Source organism: Cyprinus carpio, chromosome A8 (genome assembly GCF_018340385.1).
Source record: "Cyprinus carpio isolate SPL01 chromosome A8, ASM1834038v1, whole genome shotgun sequence".
In the NCBI taxonomy this organism is placed as follows: Eukaryota; Metazoa; Chordata; class Actinopteri; order Cypriniformes; family Cyprinidae; genus Cyprinus; species Cyprinus carpio.
The window spans coordinates 12,606,597-12,630,639 of record NC_056579.1 but is presented as its reverse complement, the minus strand read 5'-3'; the positions used below and the strand labels follow the sequence as shown (position 1 = coordinate 12,630,639).

Below are 24,043 nucleotides of genomic sequence, written 5' to 3'. Positions count from 1 at the left end.
TGACTTGAGTCATTTCCTCTCAGAGGAGAATAAAGGATGCCTCCCACAAAGAGAGAGAAAGACAAGAAACCACCTCCACATCCGCAGAAGTATAAGAAAAGGGCACATTATGTGATGTCATGAAAAGCAGAGCGTCTTTTTAATCAGCTGGAAAGGAAATGGTAAAACTTTTTACACGCCATTCCACTGACTCTTGAATTATATATAAAGGCTATATACATTTGTACATTTACTCTAAGCACTGGCATCCTAATGCGTTCCAGTGTGTCGGAGGCCCTAGAACGAACACACACCAAGGGCCTTTTGTGTCCAAAATACCGAGTCGCAAGTTTTTTTGTGTGTGAGAGAACGTCCTTTCACCCAACCCACCCCCTCGCTGTGTTTCACCACCGTCGTCTTGAGTCACACAGCTGGATGCAAAAGAACTTTGGGAATTTCAGGACACTTTCTGGTGGGACAAACAGATCCACCACAAATGCACTGCAGTGGGTCTCCCAATACAACAGCTTGACAACTGTCTGTCACTCTATTCGCAGCACAGTGATGTGCACATCTAATGAGGGGAGACAGACAGACAGGATAGTCCACAAAGATTTCATACCATGTACACTGTGCTGAACCGTTTTTGTACTATTATGCATGTATATGTGTGTGTGTGTGTGTGTGTGTGTGTATATATACATATAATATAATTATATGCTATAATTCATACTACTGCATGTTGCATGTTGTTTTTATATAATAAATGTATATAATATACAACAATTAGAATATGAAATTATTAAAATATATTATTATTTATTATATTTCCCTTTTCTCTGTGTCATTTCTCTATAACACTAAATTAATTTTCAAAAGTATTGCATTGTAGTATTTTAACAATATACATCTTAAATGAAAATATGAATTACTGTAAAATGTAAACACAATTGCTATGATGAAAATTCAGCATGTTTGCTCAAATTTGCAACTGAAACATTTGTCAACCAACAACAACAACAACAACAACAAAATAACTAAAATTAGAATCTTTTTCGTTATATAATAATTTGGAATCATTTTCATTACTCCAATCTAAAATGTTAAAATTATATATAATAAAACAGTAAAATATAAAACGTTTCTCTTATATTATTCAGTCATCACATTTAATCATATAGTCATTATATGTTGCCTTTGACATGTTTTGCCATTTCATGAATAGTTCTGTTTGATTATTATTTTACTGCTTAAATGGGATTTTAATGGCAGATTCCATTGTGACAACATGCCCCGTTATTGGTTGTTCAGTAAACTGTATGTTTTTTTTCCCCTGGCCAATAACAGAGGACATGTTCACTAGTTTCCTGCCCTCTTCACGGTTAAAGGCTGTTCGCTGGGAGCAGTGCTGAGGGGGTTGGACCGTGACACTTCACCGGCGGAATAAACCAAACACCTGCCACCGCGCACACTTTCAACTCACGGAGACGTGCAGCGTGGAGCTTGCGTGACAAGAAGACGAACACATCTTCTGTTTTGTATTCAAAGTGGCAAACGCTGGAGATATTCTCACGAAAACTGCAAAACACAACTTGACTTTTGTTGCCTTTATCTCATCAACTGTCTAGATAAGAGGAATCCTGAGGAATTTCGTGCACAGACTGCAACTTTTATCGCCGATTATTTTTTTTTGGACTGACTGACACGCCCCAAAAGTGAGAATTCAAAGGCTAGAGCTATAAAAGCTCTTATGTTTTTATGCGAAGGTTCGGACGGATTTCAGAACTTCAGTAAGGCACGAGCTGTGTTCACAGAGACTGTAAGGAATGTAACGATAACATCTCACCTGCGCCTCAAGACACCAAATACACGGAGCAACAGACCGACTGAAACAAGACCAGCGAATCGGGTGAATAAAGATACTTCTCTCAGTTTATACAGAAATCAATATTAAACTTCCTTTTGTCGTAAGAGATCTTTTGGCCTCAGGTAGCCTAGATGACAGGGAATTCGCTGGTGCGGTTAAAAATAAAAAAGAGAGAGAATGTTGTTTTTGTTATTGGTTGACAGTACAACAGCTGAAAATTTGTGCGAACCTGCAACAGTGTTTACATTTTACAGGCACTCCAACGTCACCCTACATCTGACATCATCCTACAAACTGTTATATAAATATTTGAATGTTTATACCCTTTTTGTATTTACCACAATATATGTCGTTACCAGATATAAAGTACTATAATACTACATTTTAAATTTTATTTTAATTAATGTTATAAAGAAACTACATGGAGAAAAATTAAAAATATAATCCAATAATTGTGCCTACTATTGGAGATGAACTGATTTAGCAAGGGTATATACACTATTTGAGGATTTGGATACATTGACTAAAGGGTGATCTAAAGCAGAATTAAAATATAGCCTGTATGTAGGCTACTTTTTCCAGATAGTTTTTTGTGTGCTCGGTCAAGTTTTTTTTTATCTCATGTGTGTATGGGTGCTTGAATGGTTTATTCTTTAGAGATTTTTTGTTAGAGCAGCTTTATGAACTGAAATTTCTTTTAAAATTGTAATTGTATTTTAAGTCAAGTCAAGTCACCTTTATTTATATAGCGCTTATACAGATCGTGTCAAAGCAACTGAACAACATTAATTAGGAAAATAGTGTGTCAATAATGCAAAATGACTATAGTAAACACTCATTTTTCAGTTAAAGGCAATTCATCATTGAATTCAGTGATGTATTCATCCAGTTCAGCTTTTAAACTGGTACTGTCAAGTGTTTGTTTGATGGTTGTGTGTGTAAGTATTATTATATTTCTGTATTATATGAACCGTTTTAAAGAAAGGGACCAAAATCCTTTGAATGTCAGTTCATAAAGTTTTGCAAAAAAAATGTTATTTTGCAGATTAATTTTTCATAGAGATCATCAGTTTACAATTAATTCTATCTTAATTTTAATTGATACGTTTTCTATAAATATATAAAGCTTACAATTGAAAAGTTAGAATTAACATGAGAGGCAAAATGTGCAAAATTTGTCCTGTCCACTTTAGCAAACTCAGACCTATCAAATCTGTTCATAATTGTCGAGTACTAGTGTGGCACTCCAACATCACCCTACAATTTGTATGTGTTCTATAAATATTGACTGGTTTATACCCTTTTTGTATTTACCACAATGTATTTGGACTTTTAAAAAGACAGGTACAGCAACCTAGCATTTTGTCAGTCACAAAAAAGGGGAAAAAACAGACACGTTGGAGTTGGATTTAATGGACGTCATAGATTGCGCTCGAACATCCATAATTTATATGCTGGCCATTCTGGCAGAGCATGACTGATACATAATGCATGCTAACAAGAAAGTATAACAGTTTACACCTGTGAAGTTCCACTCAAGATTTAAAACAGCAAATATGCACTTAACAGTTTACTTGAGTGATGTAGACATCTATCTATCTATCTATCTATCTATCTATCTATCTATCTATCTATCTATCTATCTATCTATCTATCTATCTATCTATCTATCTATCTATCTATCTATCTGTCTATCTATCTATCTGTCTAGCTAGCTAGCTATCTGTCTAGCTATCTGTCTGTCTGTCTGTCTATCATCTGTCTGTCTGTCTGTCTCTCATTTCTCCATTCATCTATCTATTTGTGTCTGTCCTGTTAGGTTAGATGTAGAAGTGATGTGTGTGTGTGAGAGTGAATGAGAGTCTGTGCTTACTCTTTCCCCTCAAACCAGTGCCAGAACCAACATGTAAGAACACCTGTGTGACTGGTGCTGTTGAATATGTGAAGGAGAGGAGACATAAGACAGATCTGATCTTGCATAGAGTGTGCGTTTCATCAAGAGCCAGTGAGCATGGTAAAACATCAGAGGATTTTTGAAATCAAGTTCAAAAGTGAGGATGCTTTGAGCTGGAAAAGATGATATCAGTTATTTGTTGATTTTCATAGTCTTTCACAAGAGCACCCAAGATCACAAATGTGCATTTGCAGCTTTAAGACCAATAATTCTTTGTTCTTGTCTAACACTAACACAGCAGCTATGATCCCAGTCTGATGTCTACAGTCATGATACACATCTACATGAACATGCAGACTGTGATAACTATCTCCAGTCCTTTTTTTTACTCTCCACTCTCGTTTACCAACTTTTCTATGCAGTCTACAGTTCTCTCTCACTCTGTCTATGTCATCTTGCAGTTTGGACATGTAGTACATTCCTGGACAAGCCTCTAGATGCACTTTGAATGTGAATTTGAACCTGTGACAGCTGGCAGAGCCTGGACCGGTGTTTGTGTTTGTGTGCGCGTGAGTTTGTGGAAAATAATTAAGTGAGTTGCCTAGTGTCAAACTTTTGTCTTAAAGCAAAACAGACAAACAGCCCAAGAGCAAAGTTGTGTTATATGCACAGATGCAGTATTTCTGCTACAAAAAAATCTGCAAGTTGGCATGAAATTTAAGCTGATTTAATCATGCATCTCCAATAAAGAGTATGTATGGACATACAAATCCCAAGTATGTGAATCCCTGCTGTGCTGACATCACTCACATACATCACTGGCCAGCTGATGATGTCATACCGAAGCCCAGGATCAGTACCTGATGGAAACTGATCTAAAAGAGGCAGCAGTCGCAGCCCTGGACTCCAGCGAGATCTTCCAAGTTATAACAATGAGCAGCATGACGGGGCTTTGCTGCAGCTTGGAGTGATTTGCCACCTCCAGCTTTTCCCAGGAGCATGGCCCCATAAGCTCTAAATCACAATCAGTGATTTTTGGGTCAGTTTTTTTGGGGGTGTCTATTCAGTTATTCTAAAGCATGTTAATCAACCCCCTAAGTATTTAGCATGTATTTTTTATTTTTGTTTTAAGTAAATTAGTAAAGTTTTTGTTTTAAACATTATTTAAATTTAATATTACATTTCTAAAAAGAAATCCACCTCTCGTACACTAGTCACAAACCACAGCTCTTACGATATCAGAATCTGCTAACTCTTAAATCAGTCTGTGCAGTTGCACCGAGTGGATGAAGATGATTAACGGCACCTGTTTTTCCTAAAATAAAACTGACACCATGTTGCATAAATGCAGACCCTCTAATGCAGGCCTGAAACCTCTGTCTTTGCATGGAGTTGAACAGATGAAGGTGTGACACGCTGGGATTTGTCTGGCTGTTAAAACTCAAGGTTAAATATACAACATAGTATAGTAAAGTACTTATGTTTGCTTTCTGTTCCTTCTGTTGTCTGTCTAATTCAAACTGTCTCCAACTCTCTTCCTCCTTTTCATCTCTCATTTATTTCCAAGCTATTTTTTCCTCTTTTCGTCCTTCGTCTGTTCTTCCTTTGTCATTTCAGCCTCTTCCTTTGTCGAAATCAGTGATAAATTTAGCCTCTCCCATGCTTTTCTCTTTACATGTCCACCTTGTTTTATTTTCTTTCTTTGTGTGGTTTTGTATAGGTTGCTTGCGAATGGGTCTAACTATGAGAGTAATGGAAACGAGACTCCTCCTGTTGATATTGGCTTTGTGTGTGTTTGAAGAGGTCTGCACACATCGCTCTGCTCCCAGAGTACACCTGGATTTTAAAGGTGAGCACAAATATTATTAATTACCTGTCTATGCATACTAAAATACTCAGCTTCTCTCTTTTTCCTTTGCATACAGCCACATGCCCGTATGTACACACACATGTACACACTTAGTCTAAATGAGGACATACCAGACTTCTGTTGTTGTTATATAAAGCCAGTTATATACAGAATGTTATAGACTAACCATAACTCACACCCTTCCTCTTGAAGAAAACATTTTAGTTGTGTCCCAAACGACATGCTATACACTGTATACTTTACTGTCTAGTGTATGACATTTAGACAGCTAAATGCTCTTGATAGCCCCTGCCCTTCACTACGTAATTAAAGCTTCGACCGTTAAGTACTCAACACTGCACACTTCTCGGTTAAATAATGCAACATCTGGGTATTTCAGTTGCACTTCTTGTTGGAATTTTCAGTGTGAATATTCTACTATTACTACTTGTTACTACTATTACCTTGTTGGGAGCAATTTTATTCCCACATTATAGCGAATTATGTACACACACACACGAACATGTGTTTGCATAGTTTCCTTTTCAGTGCCAAGTAGTTCTTGGCTGAAAACAAATGGTGGATGTTGAGAGCACGGTTGAGGTGGGGAACGTGCTGGATCTGGGTGGGTGTCCTCAATGGAGCATATTCCAGAGAACCTCCGAATCCTGTATGTTGTTTATTGTTAAAAAATTCAAGAGCTCAGTAATATTAGTCATTTCCTGGATTTTAAGATGAGATGATACAATGTGGTGTCACTGGGGCTCTGCGAATTCCCATTAAATGGAAACTTTTCTCAGTTTTGTGCACCACAAAATGTAATTATTAAGTAATCAGACAAAACATTCTATAGGAGTGCAACAATAAAAGATTAAATACCAAGGAGTAATTGTTAATCTAAACATGTTCAGAGGTCTTCTGTTCTGGTGTAACCTTCTGCTTCTTCCATTTTTCTTATGAAATGATGGTTTCAAACTGAGTTTTATTTCAATCTTTTTATTTGTCACCAAAGTCCAACAGAAAATCTGACAGGATCTGGCAGGAAACTACTGAAAAGGATTTCACATGAATATATGAAATGCAGTATTTTTGTAAAAAAATAAAAATAAAAGCACATTTATTACCAATTGTTTATTTTACTTTCTTTACCACAGTAACAGATATTTACATTTCATTCATATTTAACCTTAACTAGATTTAAAGTATTGAGTTACTGTATGAGAATAGGTGGTTTTGGGGGGAGGGGGGGGTCATAATTCATAATAAGTCATAATTTTGATAAAGAGAAAGTCAGATCACATTAATGTTGAGGTCATTCTATTGATCCTCATTGATTCAAAATGTTATATAGTGTAAAAATATAGTGTAAAATGTTACTATTATATAAACTAATGGCAGGTATAGCCTTCTTAAGAACCAGTGCTGTAACTCCTTATGTGAGATTTGCAGTTCCTTTTCTTTGTTTGCTATTCTGATCTATTTCTGTTGTTTTTTAGCATTTTCTCTTTAAAGGGAATCGGACACAAAACTCTCGTTGTGGAGAAGTTGAGGGCTATTCCCACAGATTCTTTCCCAGCATCCTCCTCTCATAATTGTATGTCTTCAAAGCATATATGAGGTCTAAATCAAAGTCTTTTTGAACAGTTATAGTCATTGTCAGATGTCAAGCTGTCACCCTAGGTCTTGACAAACACATACACATGCATGCAGTCACTCCATACACACATTAGTGCAACTAATACATACACAGGTATCCACTAGTTACACAGGCCTTCTAACTATAATTTTGAAGCAGGTTGAAATATGGGCTGCTTAACACATACCTGATGTAAACAGGAATATAACGTGTGAATCATGTAAGAGGAATCATCTCATATAATGTTTAATAAGTTAAAGGTGGAGAGAGGTCCCACATAATTACTTCTAAGATTATAGAGCGGCCCATCTCTCATGTATGTGGGATTGTAACCCTGTGCATTATTGTTTGGAAAGTACTCTGAGATTAAAAACATGGTGAACATCAAAATGCAGCATCCCACCAGAATATAAGCACAATTTTGGATTTGTTTGTGTTGTACCAACCGGACTATAAACAACTTTTTTTTCCAAAAGAGCATTTTCCATTTTAAGTCACTCCATTTTAGTTTGCTATTTCTGTGGGGCCTCATTCTTTGCTATGAGACAATAACCATGACCTACATAAAAAGCTGACTTGACTTGACTCAAGTTTGCACTCAAAGCTACCTTTGTTTGTCTCTCTTTAAATATTCTGGTGCAGTTATAATTTTATTATTTCTAGAAGTTGTTTTTAGGTCATTTGGCAATTTTGACAATGATATTTTGGGAATAATTTTCCTTGGAAGACTTGCTGTGTGTAAACACAATGAACAAGAGCAATGGGTCAAGACCTGCTTGAAAATTACACTCCACTTGGAAATTCTCTTGAATTTACAAATGCATTCTTTCAAACTTCTCATCTCATCTTGTTATTTGTAGAGGTGCACAATATATTGGTACCATATTGGTTATATTATAATATAATTTTTTAGAAATTTATCAGTTTATATTGCCTCCTTATGTCATGAGTCAGGTTTTTCTTCCGTTTTCGCTCTCGCACGCTCTCACTCATTTACACACACACACACACACACACACACACACACCTTATTAGCTTATTATATTACTCTTTCTCTGTCCCGCTGACCTCTCTCTCTTCATGCACCTGTTTGTCATTGCAATCAGCGCTCGCGCTGATTTGCTATGACACCTGTTTCTACTTTGCCCTAAGTGTTCACCCTTTATCTGGTGTTTGCTCTGGTAGATTCTTTGTTGGATTATTGTTACATGTCATGCGTTTTGTCAGCAGTTACATCCTGTCTGTATTGAGAGGTACTCACCTATTCTTGTCTTGTCTGCCTGGAACAGTCTAGCCCCAAAGTTTTTGCTGTATTCTGCTGCTGTTGCTGCTGATTGTAGACCAATGTGGTTCTCTCACCCTGCCTGAGTTATCTACTCCTGAGCTTCAAGTCTGCTACAAGGGAGTCCTGTTCTGTTACTCATCGAGACAGGAGTCTTTCCGTTTGTTCAAGTTTCTATTTACCAGTTCTGTGTGCTGAAAAGACGGACTGCCTTTGTTATATATAATTTCCATTAAAGACTGTTATTCCTGTTATCTCTGCATTTGGATCTTTCATTTACCAGCGTGACAGAATAATCCAACCATCATGGATCCAGCAGATGAGAGGCCTGTCCGGTCGGCGATCGAGATCCAGGGAGCTATGCTTGGCAAACATGAGCAGGAGTTGGCCGCCGCTCATCAGGCTGTTAAGAGTCTTTCAGCTCAGGTTGCTGATCTATCTGCCCGTTTACTTCACCTGCATCAGGAATCTGCCATGTCTCACAATCATCAGCTGCCCTCTGAGCCACGAGTCAACAATCCCTCCTGTTATGCGGGTGAGCCTACGGAGTGCAGAGCTTTTCTCATCCAATGTGAAGTTGTCTTTTCCCTTCAGCCCCAGACGTATGCAGAGGATCGGGCCCGCATTGCTTATGTTCTCTCTCTCCTCACTGGACGAGCACGCGAGGTGGGGTACGTCAGTTTGGGAAGCGCAATCTGCATGCTGCAGCAAGTACACTCTTTTCAAGGATGAGATGATCAAGGTCTTTGATAGATCCGTCTTCGGCAGCGAGGCATCACGTCTACTTGCTGTGCTACGTCAAGGCAGAAGATCTGTAGCAGATTTCGCGATAGAGTTCCGGACTCTGGCTACTACAAGTGAGTGGAATGATCCTGCACTAACTGCTCGCTTTCTTGAAGGGTTGAATGTAGACCTTAAGGAGGAGATCTACGCGCGGGGGTCGCCAACTCAGCTCGATCAACTTATCGAACTGGCCATCCGCCTTGACAAGTGTTTCGAGCAGAGGCGTCGAGTTCGTTCTCCACTTTTCACATCCTGTGATAACTTTCCTTCTGCTACTGCTTCTGTTCAGAACCAACCTGATGCTGTACCCATGCAGCTGGGGGGCGTACGCATCTCCCCGGAGGAAAGACAGCGGCGAATTATTAACCGTCTCTGCCTTTACTGTGGTACGGCGGGCCATTTCGCTTCATCCTGCAGTTTAAAAAGCCAAAGCTCGCCAGTAGACGGAGGAGTACTGGTGAGCGCTTCTGTCATCTCCTCATCACCAAGGTCTCGAACCACTATATCCGCTGTTCTCCGTTGGGCTGGTTTTTCTGTTACCGGTCTTGCCCTCGTCGACTCGGGTGCGGAGGGCAATTTTATCGATGAGATGTGGGCTCGTGAGAACAAGATTCCCTTAGTTGATTTGACTGATGTCGCCACTGTCTTTGCCCTGGATGGCAGAGAGCTTTCTTCTGTTCGTCGTGTCACCAGTCCGGTTAGTCTCACTGTTTCCGGCAATCATCATGAGACAGTCTCATTTTATGTTTTTCAGTCTCCCTTTACCCCCATTGTTTTAGGACATCCCTGGCTTATCCAACATAATCCTCACATTGATTGGGTTAAGGGGTCTATTCATTCATGGAGTTTAGCTTGTCATGTAAATTGTCTGGTTTCCGCTGTTTCTCCCCGTGTCTTCTGTTCCTCTTTTCCAGGAGGAGCCTGATGATTTGTCTGGTGTCCCGGAGGAGTACCATGATCTGCGGGCGGTTTTCAGTCGTTCCCGGGCGGTATCCTTACCGCCTCACCGTCCGTATGACTGCTCCATCGAGCTCCTTCCTGGCACCACGCCTCCTCGCGGTAGACTGTACTCTCTTTCGGCGCCCGAACGAGAGGCTCTGGAAAGATATCTTACAGAATCTCTCGATGCGGGGATCATTACTCCTTCTTCGTCTCCCGCCGGCGCTGGGTTTTTCTTTGTAAAGAAGAAGGATGGTTCTTTGCGTCCTTGTATCGATTATCGAGGGCTGAACGACATAACAGTCAAGAACCGTTATCCTTTGCCTCTTATGTCGTCGGCTTTTGAGATCCTACAGGGCGCAAGGGTTTTTACAAAGTTAGACTTGCGCAACGCCTACCATTTAGTGCGTATTAAGGAGGGAGACGAGTGGAAGACCGCGTTCAACACTCCTGTCGGTCACTTTGAGTACCGGGTTCTACCTTTCGGTTTGGTCAACGCTCCCGCTGTATTTCAAGCATTAGTAAACGATGTCTTAAGAGACATGCTAAACGTTTTCGTGTTCGTTTACTTGGATGACATCTTAATTTTCTCACCCTCTCTCCAGGTACACGTTCAACACGTTCGCCGTGTCCTGCAGCGCTTATTAGAGAATCGCCTATTCGTCAAGGCTGAGAAATGCGTTTTTTTCATGCCCAATCGGTTACTTTTCTCGGTTCGGTCGTTTTCAGCGGAGGGGATTAGTATGGACCCTGACAAGGTTCGAGCAGTTCTTGATTGGGCTGTTCCCGATTCTCGAGTCGCACTCCAGCGATTTCTGGGGTTTGCGAATTTTTACCGGCTCTTTATTCGTAACTTTAGCCAGGTTGCCGCCCCTCTTACCGCTCTCACTTCGTCCAAGTCCAAATTTGCTTGGTCTGAAACTGCTCAGGATGCGTTTGACCGTCTTAAGATGCTTTTTACGTCTGCGCCCATCCTGATCACTCCTGATCCAGAACGTCAGTTTATTGTTGAGGTCGATGCCTCCGAAATTGGGATAGGAGCTGTCTTGTCGCAACGCTCCTCCCAGGATGACAAGGTTCATCCTTGCGCATTTTACTCCCACCGTCTTTCGCCCGCGGAGCGCAACTATGACGTGGGTAATCGAGAACTCTTGGCTATCCGTCTGGCGCTAGGTGAGTGGCGACACTGGCTTGAGGGAGCCAGTGTACCATTCATTGTTTGGACGGATCACCGCAACCTGGAGTACATTCGCTCTGCTAAACGTCTTAACGCTCGTCAGGCCCGCTGGGCATTATTTTTTGATCGCTTTGATTTTTCCATTTCATTTAGACCCGGTTCCAAGAACCTCAAGCCTGACGCCCTTTCTCGGCAGTTTGACTCATCAGAGGGTGCCTCGACCGATGAGAGGATTTTACCTCAGCACTGTGTGGTCGGGGCAGCCGTCTGGGGAGTGGAACAAGCGGTCAGGCGTGCTCTTTCTCACACCGCAAGACAGCCCCGCGCTCCTGAGGGAACTTTGTTTGTACCCGAGGCTGCTCGTTCGACGGTTCTTCGCTGGGGTCATTCTTCTAAATTAGTCGCGCATCCCGGAGTTAGAGGTACTTTAGCGGCCATCCGCCAGAGATTTTGGTGGCCCACTCGTGAGCGCGATATTCGTCGTTTTGTTGCTTCTTGTTCTATCTGCGCTCAGACTAAGTCTAGTAATAATCCTCCGGCGGGTCTTCTCAGACCTCTTCCCGTTCCTTCGCGTCCCTGGTCGCATATTGCGTTGGATTTTGTTACCGGGCTTCCCCCTTCGTCTGGCAATACGGTCATTCTCACCGTCGTGGACCGTTTTTCTAAGGCTGCGCATTTTATTCCGCTCCCTAAATTACCGTCGGCTCAGGAGACCGCACAGATTATGGTGGATCACGTTTTCAAGATCCATGGTCTTCCTTCGGACATTGTGTCTGACAGAGGTCCGCAATTTACTTCTCTGTTCTGGAGGGAGTTCTGTCGCCAGATAGGGGCTTCCCCCAGTCTGTCGTCAGGATTCCATCCACAGACCAATGGGCAAGCCGAGAGGACCAATCAGATTCTTGGTCGCATGCTGCGTAGTCTTACCTCTCAGAATCCCGCGTCTTGGTGCGAGCAGTTACCATGGGCCGAATATGCTCATAATTCTCTCCCATCGTCCGCCACTGGGTTATCTCCGTTTGAGGGTTGCCTTGGTTTCCAACCGCCTGTTTTCTCCCGCCCAGGAGTCTCAGGCCTCGGTTCCGTCCGTCGAGGCTTTTATTCAGAGATGTAAGCGTACCTGGAGGAGGGTGAGATCTGCCTTATGTCAGACTAGGGAACGTACTCGTCGTGCCGCTAATCGCCGCAGGGTGAGATCTCCCAGATATTTTTGCGGTCAGAGGGTGTGGTTATCCACCCGCAATTTGCCTATTCAGGAGACGTCTCGCAAGCTCATGCCTCGTTTTATTGGACCCTTTTCTATTGTTAAGGTCATCAGTCCAGTCGCTGTAAAGCTAAGACTGTCTGGTCAGATGCGCCGTGTTCATCCGGTTTTTCACGTGTCTTGCATTAAACCCGTTATTCGTGCGCCCGCACGTCCCTCCGTTCCCCCTCCTCCTATTGACGAGGGGGCCTCCATTTACAGAGTTCGAAGGCTACTCGACGTTCGTCCCCGGGGGCGTGGTCACCAGTTTTTGGTGGACTGGGAGGGGTATGGTCCTGAGGAGAGGCGGTGGATTCCAGCCCGGGATGTCCTGGACCGCTCTCTGATTTACTACACACAACCTTCATACAAAAGCTTCCTGTCATGAGTCAGGTTTTTCTTCCGTTTTCGCTCTCGCACTGTCATGAGTCAGGTTTTTCTTCCGTTTTCGCTCTCGCACGCTCTCACTCATTTACACACACACACACACACACACACACACACCTTATTAGCTTATTATATTACTCTTTCTCTGTCCCGCTGACCTCTCTCTCTTCATGCACCTGTTTGTCATTGCAATCAGCGCTCGCGCTGATTTGCTATGACACCTGTTTCTACTTTGCCCTAAGTGTTCACCCTTTATCTGGTGTTTGCTCTGGTAGATTCTTTGTTGGATTATTGTTACATGTCATGCGTTTTGTCAGCAGTTACATCCTGTCTGTATTGAGAGGTACTCACCTATTCTTGTCTTGTCTGCCTGGAACAGTCTAGCCCCAAAGTTTTTGCTGTATTCTGCTGCTGTTGCTGCTGATTGTAGACCAATGTGGTTCTCTCACCCTGCCTGAGTTATCTACTCCTGAGCTTCAAGTCTGCTACAAGGGAGTCCTGTTCTGTTACTCATCGAGACAGGAGTCTTTCCGTTTGTTCAAGTTTCTATTTACCAGTTCTGTGTGCTGAAAAGACGGACTGCCTTTGTTATATATAATTTCATTAAAGACTGTTATTCCTGTTATCTCTGCATTTGGATCTTTCATTTACCAGCGTGACACCTTATTTCCCATATTTTTATATTTTTGATTACTTTTGATGTTATCTAACACTCAAATTTCATCTTTAAAAAAATAATTTAATAACTTTTAGATGTAACCTTTTTATATTGTTAGTCTAAAATCAGTTGCACTCTTAAAACAATTGTTTTATTATTAAAATTTTTAATTTAGGCAAAATATTAAAACATTTTATGTTTGTTATATCAGCCAGAATATTAGTTTCGATGCATCCCTTATTTTCTGAGGTGGGATGTGAAATGGTCTGATGATGGTTATGGACGACTGACAATAAGAAAACATTCATTGCTTCATGACCAATAAGCAGAGGTTTGTCTATTTTACAGTAAACATTGTTTGATGCCTCTATTCTTAGTGACGCTCGAGATTTAGAGAATTCAATTGACCCCTCTGTTTTTCACAAACAATCCAATCAAGATGGGTTAAAAGTGCCTCGAAGGAAATTCATAATGATGTTAGCAGGATTCATGAGAAAGAAAAGCGGTTTCCAATATCAATCACCTCTTGTTTCATATTTCACATTGCCTGGGGCTCATATTCCTCCTGCTTGTGCCCTGATAAAACCTAATTGAAGAGATGACTGGGCTGAATTATACGCCCTCAGTAATTTGGATCTAACTAGTTATTGTTAGCTTTGTCTTGTCTTTCATCACCAGTCCCTCTAATTCCACTGAAACCCTTTGGCTCTGATCCAGTCCGTTTCTGCCCTCCCTTTTCCCAAAATTTCAATGTATTTTACCCCCGTCAGGAAAGATCACCCTTCCAGTATTAAGCCCCCTCTCACCCTCGCCACCACCCTCTCCTTCACATCAAGAATAGCTGGGTGGAAAAATCCACTTGTCTCATTGGCCTCTCTATTTTCTGTTGTTATCTGAGATGGATTGTTCATTGTTTACCACCGGGATGGTCTTTGTTTCGGAGGCGCCTGCAGATGAGGGAAGGTCTTTGTGTAACTCTAGAAAGTGTACCCAACTAGAAACTATGAGAATACTGCGAGAAACTGTCAGAAAGAGTGAAAGAGGAACGTGATATACTACAATGGCCCTAGTGCGCCCAGTGTATAACCTTACCTCTTATGATTAAGTAATTTACTTTGATCAGTTTAATAATTTATTCAGATTATGATATGCTGGTTAAATAATCGCGTTTTTATTTATTTATTTATTAGTATAATAAATAATATTATTATTTAATAATAATAATAATAATAAAGATAATATAGATATTATGGCAAATTAGTAGCTTAAAAAAAAAAATATATATATATAAAATAATATTGGTAGAAATATTAATTTACTTACTTTGCCAAATAAAAGTTTCTGAATTTATATTTCAGCTTAGTTAAATATAAAATACATTTGGTCATTTTTGTTTTATTTTACTGTTTTTATTTTTATTTTTTTTATACATTTTGTTATATTTGAGACTAATATCTGTCTGAAAGTGCACTAGTATATTGTTAAGTCCCAGTTGAATTCTTCTCACAACAAAGACTTCCTGCAGGATGTTGCATCACTAGCCTCACCTTTGTACCAGCGTCTGTAATGAACCCTGTGCTGCATCCACTTTGGTCCACTGCAGGTTTGGCAGAGGTGCTGTGTCCGGTGTTCTTTCCTGAACGGTAAAAAGAGGAAGAACGGGGAACAGGATTGTACATAAGACCTTTCCCTTCTGCCCGCCCAGTTCCGTCTCCAACAGATATCCGATCATTAGCAGTTATTTTAGCACCTACTCTAGAGCATCCTGTAAACACACATTCAAACATATTAGATACTTTTAGAACATTAACAACGTCATTGAAATGGCCACATTTCCTGTGCCTAAACGTTTCCATGGGTGTGTAAACATCCATACGGATGATCGTCCAGGGAAAGATGTCATAGCTCACTGACAAATCAGTCTTCCGCATGTAGTTTGAGGTTTTAGTACATAATTTGCGGTTCAAAAGGCTACAGTGAGCTTGTATTAAGCTGCATTCAAATGCTCACCCTGTCACTCAGTAGGGCAGTGCTTGAAATATTCAGCTCTTAAAAGCTCATCAGACACACTGAAAAGGACTCAAGCTCTTTAACCCACTTTTGCATTTATTTCAGCTTGATAAAACCAAAGAAAGTGTTGTGTTGGCTGAACTAACTCTTATGTTGAGCAAGACTGCATTTATTTGATCAAAAATACAGTAAAAATAGTAATATTGTGAAATATTATTAACATTTAAAACAACTATTTTAATATATTTAGAAATGTAATTTATTCCTGTGATGGCAAAGCTGCCTTTTTTTTAGTAGCCATTACTCCAGTCCTCAATGTCACATGATTTCACATCTGATCATAATTCATAACCGACACAAGTCTACGCTGTTAGACTTTCACACAACATTAACTGCAATTCTTGCATCAGGGGCTGGTGTTCTTTTGAAGTTCTGTGACAGCTTGCAAGAATGTCCGAATAAACGGTTCATTTTAACTCCACTGGATTTCTTCATTTTAATCTTTGCCTTCAAGACTGAATATTTGGCACACATTTGGAAGTGTTTTTCTATTTGCTGGCACTCAGGAAATGTTTCTGGAACTGTGTTAAGTGCAGTTTGCTCCCAAGAGACACCAACTTGCACTTCTCGGCTCTTCCTTCCACCTTGGAGAAGAGCTCGCTGAGGAGGGGCAACCCAGAACACTGCTGCTACAAGATTTTTATTTTAATGATTTCATCTGGAAAAGGAAATGCCCACAGAACTGTGTTTACCCCATTAGACTGAGAGCATGTTAGTTTAGTCAGAAAGCAGATGGGTGAGAGTAAAGAGCACCCCCTACAGATGAAACTCTATTTTATTAATAGATTGATTTTACTAATAAATTTATTTACATTTTAATATACTTTAATTAACTATTCTTATTTAGCACATACATTAAATTGATCAAAAGTGACAGTAAATACATCTACATTATTACAAAAATTCTGTTTCAAATAGATGCTGTTCTTTTCCTGTTCCTGAATGCTCAAAAAAATGTATGACTGTTTCTTTAAAAATAAAAGTAGCACAATAATGGTTTCTATTTTAATATCCTTTAAAATATCATTTATTTCTGTGATGTAAAGCTGTATTTCCACCAGCCTTTACTCCAGTCTAAAGTGTCACATGATCCTTCAGAAATCATTCTAATATGCTGATTTATTATTAGAATTATCAATGTTGGCAACAGTTGTGCTGCCAAATATTCTTCTTCTTTTTTTTTTTTTTTTTGGAGACTGCGATACTTTTTTCAGGATTCTTTGTTAAATAAAAAGTTAAAAAGAACAGCATTTTTCAAAATATAAATCTTTTCTAACAATTTAAATCTTTGCTATCACTTCTTAACAAGTTAACAAATCCTTGCTGAATAACATTTTTGATTTATTTAAAAAAAAAAGAAAGAATAAAAATTTACTGACACCAGACTTTGAAATGCAATGTATATTGTTAGAAAATATTTCTATTTTAAATAAATGCTCTTCTTTTTATTCATCAAAGAATCCTGAAAAAAAGTATAACAGGTTCCAAAAAAATATTAAGCAGCACAACAGTTTCCAGCACTGATAATAAATCAGCATATTAGAATGATTTCTGAAGGATCATGTGACACTGAAGACTGGAGTAAAGATGCTGAAAATTCATCTTTGCATCACAGGAATAAATTAGATTTTAATGTATATTAAAATAGAAAAATGTTATTTTACTTCATAATAATATTTCACAATATTATATTTTTTTCTGTATTTTTGCTCAAATAAATGCAGCTTTGATGAGCATAAGAAACTCCTGTAAAAAACATGAAAAATCGTCCTGATCCAAAACTTTTGACCGGTGATGTGCATATATATTTATCAAGCAGGATTATTTTTTATTTTTATTTCCTGTGCTTCTCCTTTGTCATTCATCAGAACTTATGGACACTCGAACAGCGAGGCCATTCAGTTTCTCCTTCAACACCAGTGACTACCGGATCTTGCACGTTGACCCAGACCAGGGGCGGTTGTACCTGGGCAGCCGTGAATATCTGGTCTCTCTGGACATGCAAAACATCAACAAAGAGCCTCTCATTGTAAGTGATGATTCAAATGAATCAATTCCATTCACAACACAACAACATGAAGCAATTAGCACCCAAATGCTGACCCCAGAAGAATTGAAGTGTCAGTGAATTCTTCTCATAATGCAGTGGGCGTCTTATGTCTCTAGATCCACTGGCCGGCTCCAGCCCAAAGAAAGGGAGAGTGTCAGATGACTGGGAAAGGCAGGCATGTGAGTTTACATCATTCTTTTCATCTAACCACTAAATGACTCCCTAAATAAGATATGTGAGACTCTTGGTCTCACGTATATCAATATAACCTATATAAATTTTTAACAGTGGTTTGTTTGTGTTTGTCTCTGTGTGTGTGTTTTCAGGGAGAGTGTGCTAACTTTGTGCGTCTGATTGAGCCGTGGAACAGGACTCACCTGTACACCTGTGGCACCGGAGCTTATAAACCCATCTGCACCTTCATCAACAGAGGCTGGAAAGCTGAGGTACACGCACACAAACATACTCTTTATACACGTATGTAGACACAACCAGCAGTAACCCAACCAATGCTTTCCCTGCTCTGATGTCCACAGGACTATCTCTTCAGACTGGTTCCTGGATATGTGGACTCTGGAAAGGGAAAATGCTCTTACGATCCAAACCAGGAGAATGTTGCAGCCCTGATTAGTAAGAAACAATTAATGAAGATATGATGTAATTGATCCGTTGCTAAACAGATTACAAGCCGATCCAACTGTAGCAACTGTTGCAGTTCAACAGATTATCAAACAAACTCCAAAACAGCAAAACATAACATAATCATAACATAAGTTAACAAACACATATAATAAGATAACAGAAAAAAATACATACAACAACTGAACAGAATCATAACATGCCATGAAATAACAAAATCATAGCATATTAAGTATCAGAATCCTAACAGAATAACAGAACATATCATAACAGAATCATAACATAATAGAACATAGAATAGAATAATACAAGTTTTACAGTGTCAAACAGGAAAATAGTTTGTCAATAATGCAAGAGGACAATAACAAAAAGTAATTTTTTCAGCTAAAGTCTGTTCATTGATAATTAAGTGATGTCATCATCCAGTTCAGCTCTCATTCAATAGTGTCTGTGCATTCAGTCAAGCGTCCCCAACTAAGCAAGCCAAAGGCGACAGTGGCATTTATCTTTTCTTCACCTTTCCTCCATCTAGATGGAAACCTGTATGCTGGAGTGCCGGTGGACTTCATGAGCACTGATCCAGGCATCTTCAGGACCATGGGGAGCCGGCCAGCTGTGAGATCAGAGCAGTATGACTCTAAGTGGCTGAATGGTAAATAGCTTGGCTATTCATATTTGGATTGTAAGATGACATTTTAATTGGTTTGACAATAAATATTTACTCAGCTGTTTAAGTTTCCATTAAATATTTGGATGGACATTACATGCACAATCTCTGTTTATTTCCTAGAACCTGTATTTGTTCACATGAAACAGATTCCCGACAGCTCTGAGAAGAACGATGACAAACTCTATTTCTTCTTCCGTGAGAAGAGTCTGGACTCTGGGGCTGGAGCGAGTCCAAGTGTGCTGGCCAGAGTGGGCCGTGTTTGCCTGGTGAGCAAGATCCTGCTTCTTGTAACCAGAAACTGAACATTCACAGTTTAGTCAGTCAATAAACAACTGTTTGTTTTATTACAGAATGATGAGGGCGGACAGAAGTCACTTGTGAACAAATGGACAACTTTTTTGAAGGCCAGGCTGGTGTGCTCCGTGATGGGCGATGATGGGGTTGAAACCTTCTTTGATGAACTGAGTGAGTGTTGTTTATTTCATAGCAGTTTGTTATGTGTTACATACAATCTAGTGGCGTTAAATCTGCCAAGTATTTCAGATATAGCAAATACTGTTGTATTTCTAGCGATGCATACTTAATATCTCAGCACTGACACAGTTTTGAATTTCTTTTCTCGTCCGCTCCAGGGGACATGTTTATCCAACCCACCCAGGATGAACGAAACCCAGTGGTATATGGTGTCTTCTCAACTTCTGGGTACATATTTTCTGCAGATCAACACAAAATCTCAAATTATAGTAATTTCTGACTTTTCATATTCTTCTTTTTTGTTTTAATTTCACTTTGGAAATTATTTCATTGTTTCTGGATCTGTGATATTTTACTCGTCTCTTAGCTCGGTGTTTAAAGGCTCAGCCGTGTGTGTCTACTCAATGGCTGACATCCGAAATGTCTTTAATGGCCCTTTCGCCCATAAACACGGACACAACTACCAATGGACTACTTATACAGGGAAGATTCCCTATCCTCGTCCGGGAACAGTGAGTTTCAGTCAATTTCTCTCTTAAGCTTTATGAAAATTCTTAAATTTCACCCACGGTACTTGCTATCGCATATCCTTGTATATCTATGATAAAGTATCTATGATATATTTTATGGCTATAAAGGTGCATTTTTAAGACAAGCAAACCCAGAAACATGTACATTTTTCTGATTGGCTTTTCCTCCATGTCCCACATCAGTGTCCAGGAGGCACATTCACGCCGGGCCTTCAGTCCACAAAAGAGTTCTCAGATGAAGCGGTTAACTTCATTCGTGCTCATCCTCTCATGTACCACCCCGTGTATCCCATTCACAAGCGCCCTCTGGTGGTGCGCTCTGGTGTAGACTATCGCTTTACTACTATTGCAGTGGATCAGGTGGATGCTGTGGATGGCCGATATGAGGTTCTCTTCCTGGGAACAGGTGAGCCTGCATCTTCTGAATGCTGATATTTGTTAAGCTTAGAGAATCTGTTAAACTTGGGGTGGTGTAGCCTAGTTGATCTATTTTCTAAATGCACATTATAGATCTTTTTGTGAACAACTCATCCAGGAATATGTTTCATTTATAAATTATTTTTAGTCCTCATAATGTTTAATCAAAATGTCATAATATATAATATGCTGGACTTCTCCAATCATTTAAACTCAGACCTGCAATGTCACATGTATCTGCCTCCACTTTTATATGCAACGTCCAAAACCCAATCAACAACCGTTGCACAGAACCAAGTCCCCACTATTGATTTTCTTTTCTGATAATCTATAATGTAGGTTGCAGATTTTGTTAAACATATTGTGTTGACAGTGTATCACTTATCTCTCACCCCACAGATAGTGGTACGGTCCAAAAAGTTATAGTCCTGCCCAAGGATCCCACCACAATGGAAGAGCTAACTTTAGAGGAAGTGGAAGTTTTCAGGGTAAATACATTTTAAAAACATTTTTCAGACCTCAGCATTTTAATTTTATACTAAAAATAAATAAGGACATCTGTGTGAGTTTGTGTGTGTGTGTGTGTGTGTGTGTGTGTGTAATAAAATTTTAAAATATAATATGCTTTTCTATTCCTTATTTATAGACACCTGCTCCTGTTAAAACATTGTACATATCAGCCAAAAGGGTAAGATACAATAAAATATTTTAATACCCTTTAAGAGTATAATTGTTAAAAATGTATTACAGAAATCATAGAATTATAATTTCATTCAGCAATAGGGCATTACAATTTATTTTATATATATATATATATATATATATATATATATATATATATATATATATATATATATATATATATAAAATTTATTTATTTATTTATTTATTTATTTTATTTTTTGCAGCAACAACTGTACGCATCTTCAGAAGCAGGTCTTACCCAGATGTCCCTGCACCGTTGTGGGGTATATGGGAAGGCCTGTTCAGACTGCTGTCTGGCCAGAGACCCCTACTGTGCTTGGGATGGAGAAAACTGCTGTGCCTTTACACAAGCCACCAAAAGGTCTGAGAACCTGAAATCTTTAAACTTGTACTTACTTATCCAGTCTCCTCACAGCTGAATCAAGATGAGAGTGAGTGATGAGAAAATTATGTGGCGTTTAATTATATCTTGTATTATTTTATTTAGGAGGAGCAGAAGGCAGGATGTTAAACATGGTGACCCTTTGCGTCAGTGCCGGGGCTACAACGCTAAAGGTAACAAAAACAAACCGTCATCAATAAATAGTCTGCAGGATTATAATGAGGGTTGTCTGGTGTATTTGTATAATAAGACATAGCATATGACTGTAATATCTTTCTGTATTTACTAGTGGAGAGGAGACTGCAGGAGAAAGTTCAGTTTGGTGTGGAGGGTAGCAGCACATTTCTGGAGTGTGTGCCGCGCTCTCCTCAGGCCACTATCAAATGGCTTTACCAGAGAGATGGAAGACGAAAAGTGGTATGATTGCATTCTTTTAAATTATTTCAAACCAACCGACTGACCAACCAACTAACCAGCCAAAAAGAACATTACATAATAAGAGTTTTATTTTGTTGTTTAATATGCTCTGTTATGCTCTGAACAATTTTATACAGCAACATTAAGACACAGTGAAAGTAACAGTAAACACATTTATGTTACAAAAGATTTCTAGTTTAAATAAATGCAGTTTCTACAAAAATAGTAAGCAGCACAACAGTTTTCAACATTGATAACAATAATAAATGGCATCAAATCATCATATTAGAATGATTTCTGAAGGAAAAGGTATTTTAATACCTAATAAAATGTCACAATCTTACTATGTTTCTTTTGAATCGGATATATGCAACCTTGTCCAGCATGAGAGGTTTTTCAGAAACATTTAAATATCTCTTTGTTGACAGCTGAATCGAGACGGGGAGGTTCTTAAGACTCCTCAGGGGGTCCTTCTGAAAACACTCACTAAATCAGACGCAGGCCTCTACCATTGCCTGGCCACAGAAAATAACTTCAAACATACGTTGGCTCGTGTCTCCTTGCGCATCCTGGACCGGGACATCGCTGTAGCCCTCACCACCCCCGATGATGAGGAAGAGGCATCAAGGAGCCGTCACAAAGTTTATCAACAGGACCCTGCACCTCCTACCCCAGCGCTCCTGCTGGAGCCTGAGATGCGTCTGATTCAGCAGTACTGCAAGTCCTACTGGGAGCAGCTGACGGCCGGGGGGAACTCACAGGCTGACCTCCCCAAACGTACAAATCGCAGACACACAGATGCACTGAAGGCTAGTGGGGAGTGAGGAGGACAAGAAAAGAGAGTCACCTTGCTCCGAGCAGTTTGTGGACTTGCATAGGTTAGTTCACATGCAGTGGCACCAAAAAAGTATTTGGACACTTTTGGACCATTTAGACACTTTCTACAGTGTTCAAAGTGAATAAAAATTCAGTTTTGATTCTTAAAAATGAAAATGTATTAATTTCCCCAGAGTATTTGGACACTTTTGGACTACTTGAACACTTTGATACTGTGTTCAAAATAAATCAAAATACAATTTTGAATTATGATTACATTTGTACAATATTCCAAAGTATTTTTTGACATCTAAAAAAGAATAAATTACAGTGTTCAGAAGTTAACCAGTTGTATAAATTAATGTTATTAATATTAATGTAAAATTAATTCATTCAAATATCGGGAAATTACTTTATATTTTAGACACATAAAAAAAATGGATACATTTTTACAGTGTTTAAAAATCATTTTTAAATGAATTAATTATTTTCCCCAATATTCAAAATAATTTTGAACACCGTATCTGTTTTTTTAAAATTTGCCACTTGGTTTGATATTTTCTTATCTAGTACAATAACATTTATCCATAAAAAAAGAAATGTCCAAATCCTTTTTTGGGGTCATTGTATGTAATCAAACATTCATTGTGCATTTGTTCACTGATCCAAAGTTTAAATACGTGACCATTAATTTGTCAGTTGTACTGGGATTGTAGTCTGTGTTGATTTAGGACTGAACATTTCCACTTGCCACAGTGATTTGACTGAATTTCAGTATTATACACAGGTGTAAACTTTTACTAATCTCACAAATTAAGCTATAAATGACCTCCAGGATTCAGTCATTACATACTGGCTTTAATTAAAAAAAAAAAAAAAAAAAAATCAACCAAACCATGAAGCACCTTTAAAGAGGATATGACCTCACAAGCTTTGAAACGTTCCACTATCCTGTCATCAGGAAGACCCTTTGTTAACTCACCAGTCATTGGGCCAGTGCAATTTCTAATGTTCCACCTGCATTATGAAATTGTAAAAGTAATTTATGTATGTATGTTTATTAGTAATATATGTATAGATTCTAATAACTGAGTTAATAATGGAGCCAAACATTTGCAAGAACTCACTTCATACAGTATCTTCATATCTGTGACTCTGGCTGTTTCTCACCATTTGTAA

The 24,043-nt window shown here is 39.2% G+C and overlaps 1 protein-coding gene across 1 annotated transcript; it reads left to right on the top strand.

Moving 5' to 3' along the window:
• The first annotated feature begins 1,359 nt into the window (after positions 1-1,359).
• Positions 1,360-23,749, top strand: LOC109050539 (semaphorin-3F-like). The gene is made up of 18 exons (XM_042762294.1): positions 1,360-1,888; positions 5,461-5,589; positions 17,633-17,793; positions 17,931-17,993; positions 18,141-18,260; positions 18,351-18,444; positions 18,986-19,105; positions 19,244-19,389; positions 19,474-19,588; positions 19,756-19,825; positions 19,965-20,109; positions 20,311-20,533; positions 20,944-21,032; positions 21,191-21,232; positions 21,453-21,610; positions 21,737-21,804; positions 21,921-22,048; positions 22,477-23,749. The coding sequence occupies exons 2-18, from the start codon at positions 5,472-5,474 to the stop codon at positions 22,870-22,872; spliced, it is 2,256 nt and encodes a 751-aa protein (XP_042618228.1). The 5' UTR covers positions 1,360-1,888; positions 5,461-5,471; the 3' UTR covers positions 22,873-23,749.
• Positions 23,750-24,043: the final 294 nt, after the last annotated feature.

Excerpts from the sequence above, each read along its gene's own strand:
- LOC109050539 (XM_042762294.1), top strand. The coding sequence starts at position 5,472 with ATGGGTCTAACTATGAGAGTAATGGAAACGAGACTCCTCCTGTTGATA. Across the intron at positions 17,794-17,930 it reads TCAACAAAGAGCCTCTCATT|ATCCACTGGCCGGCTCCAGC; the intron begins GTAAGTGATGAT and ends TTATGTCTCTAG. Across the intron at positions 20,110-20,310 it reads CCTATCCTCGTCCGGGAACA|TGTCCAGGAGGCACATTCAC; the intron begins GTGAGTTTCAGT and ends GTCCCACATCAG.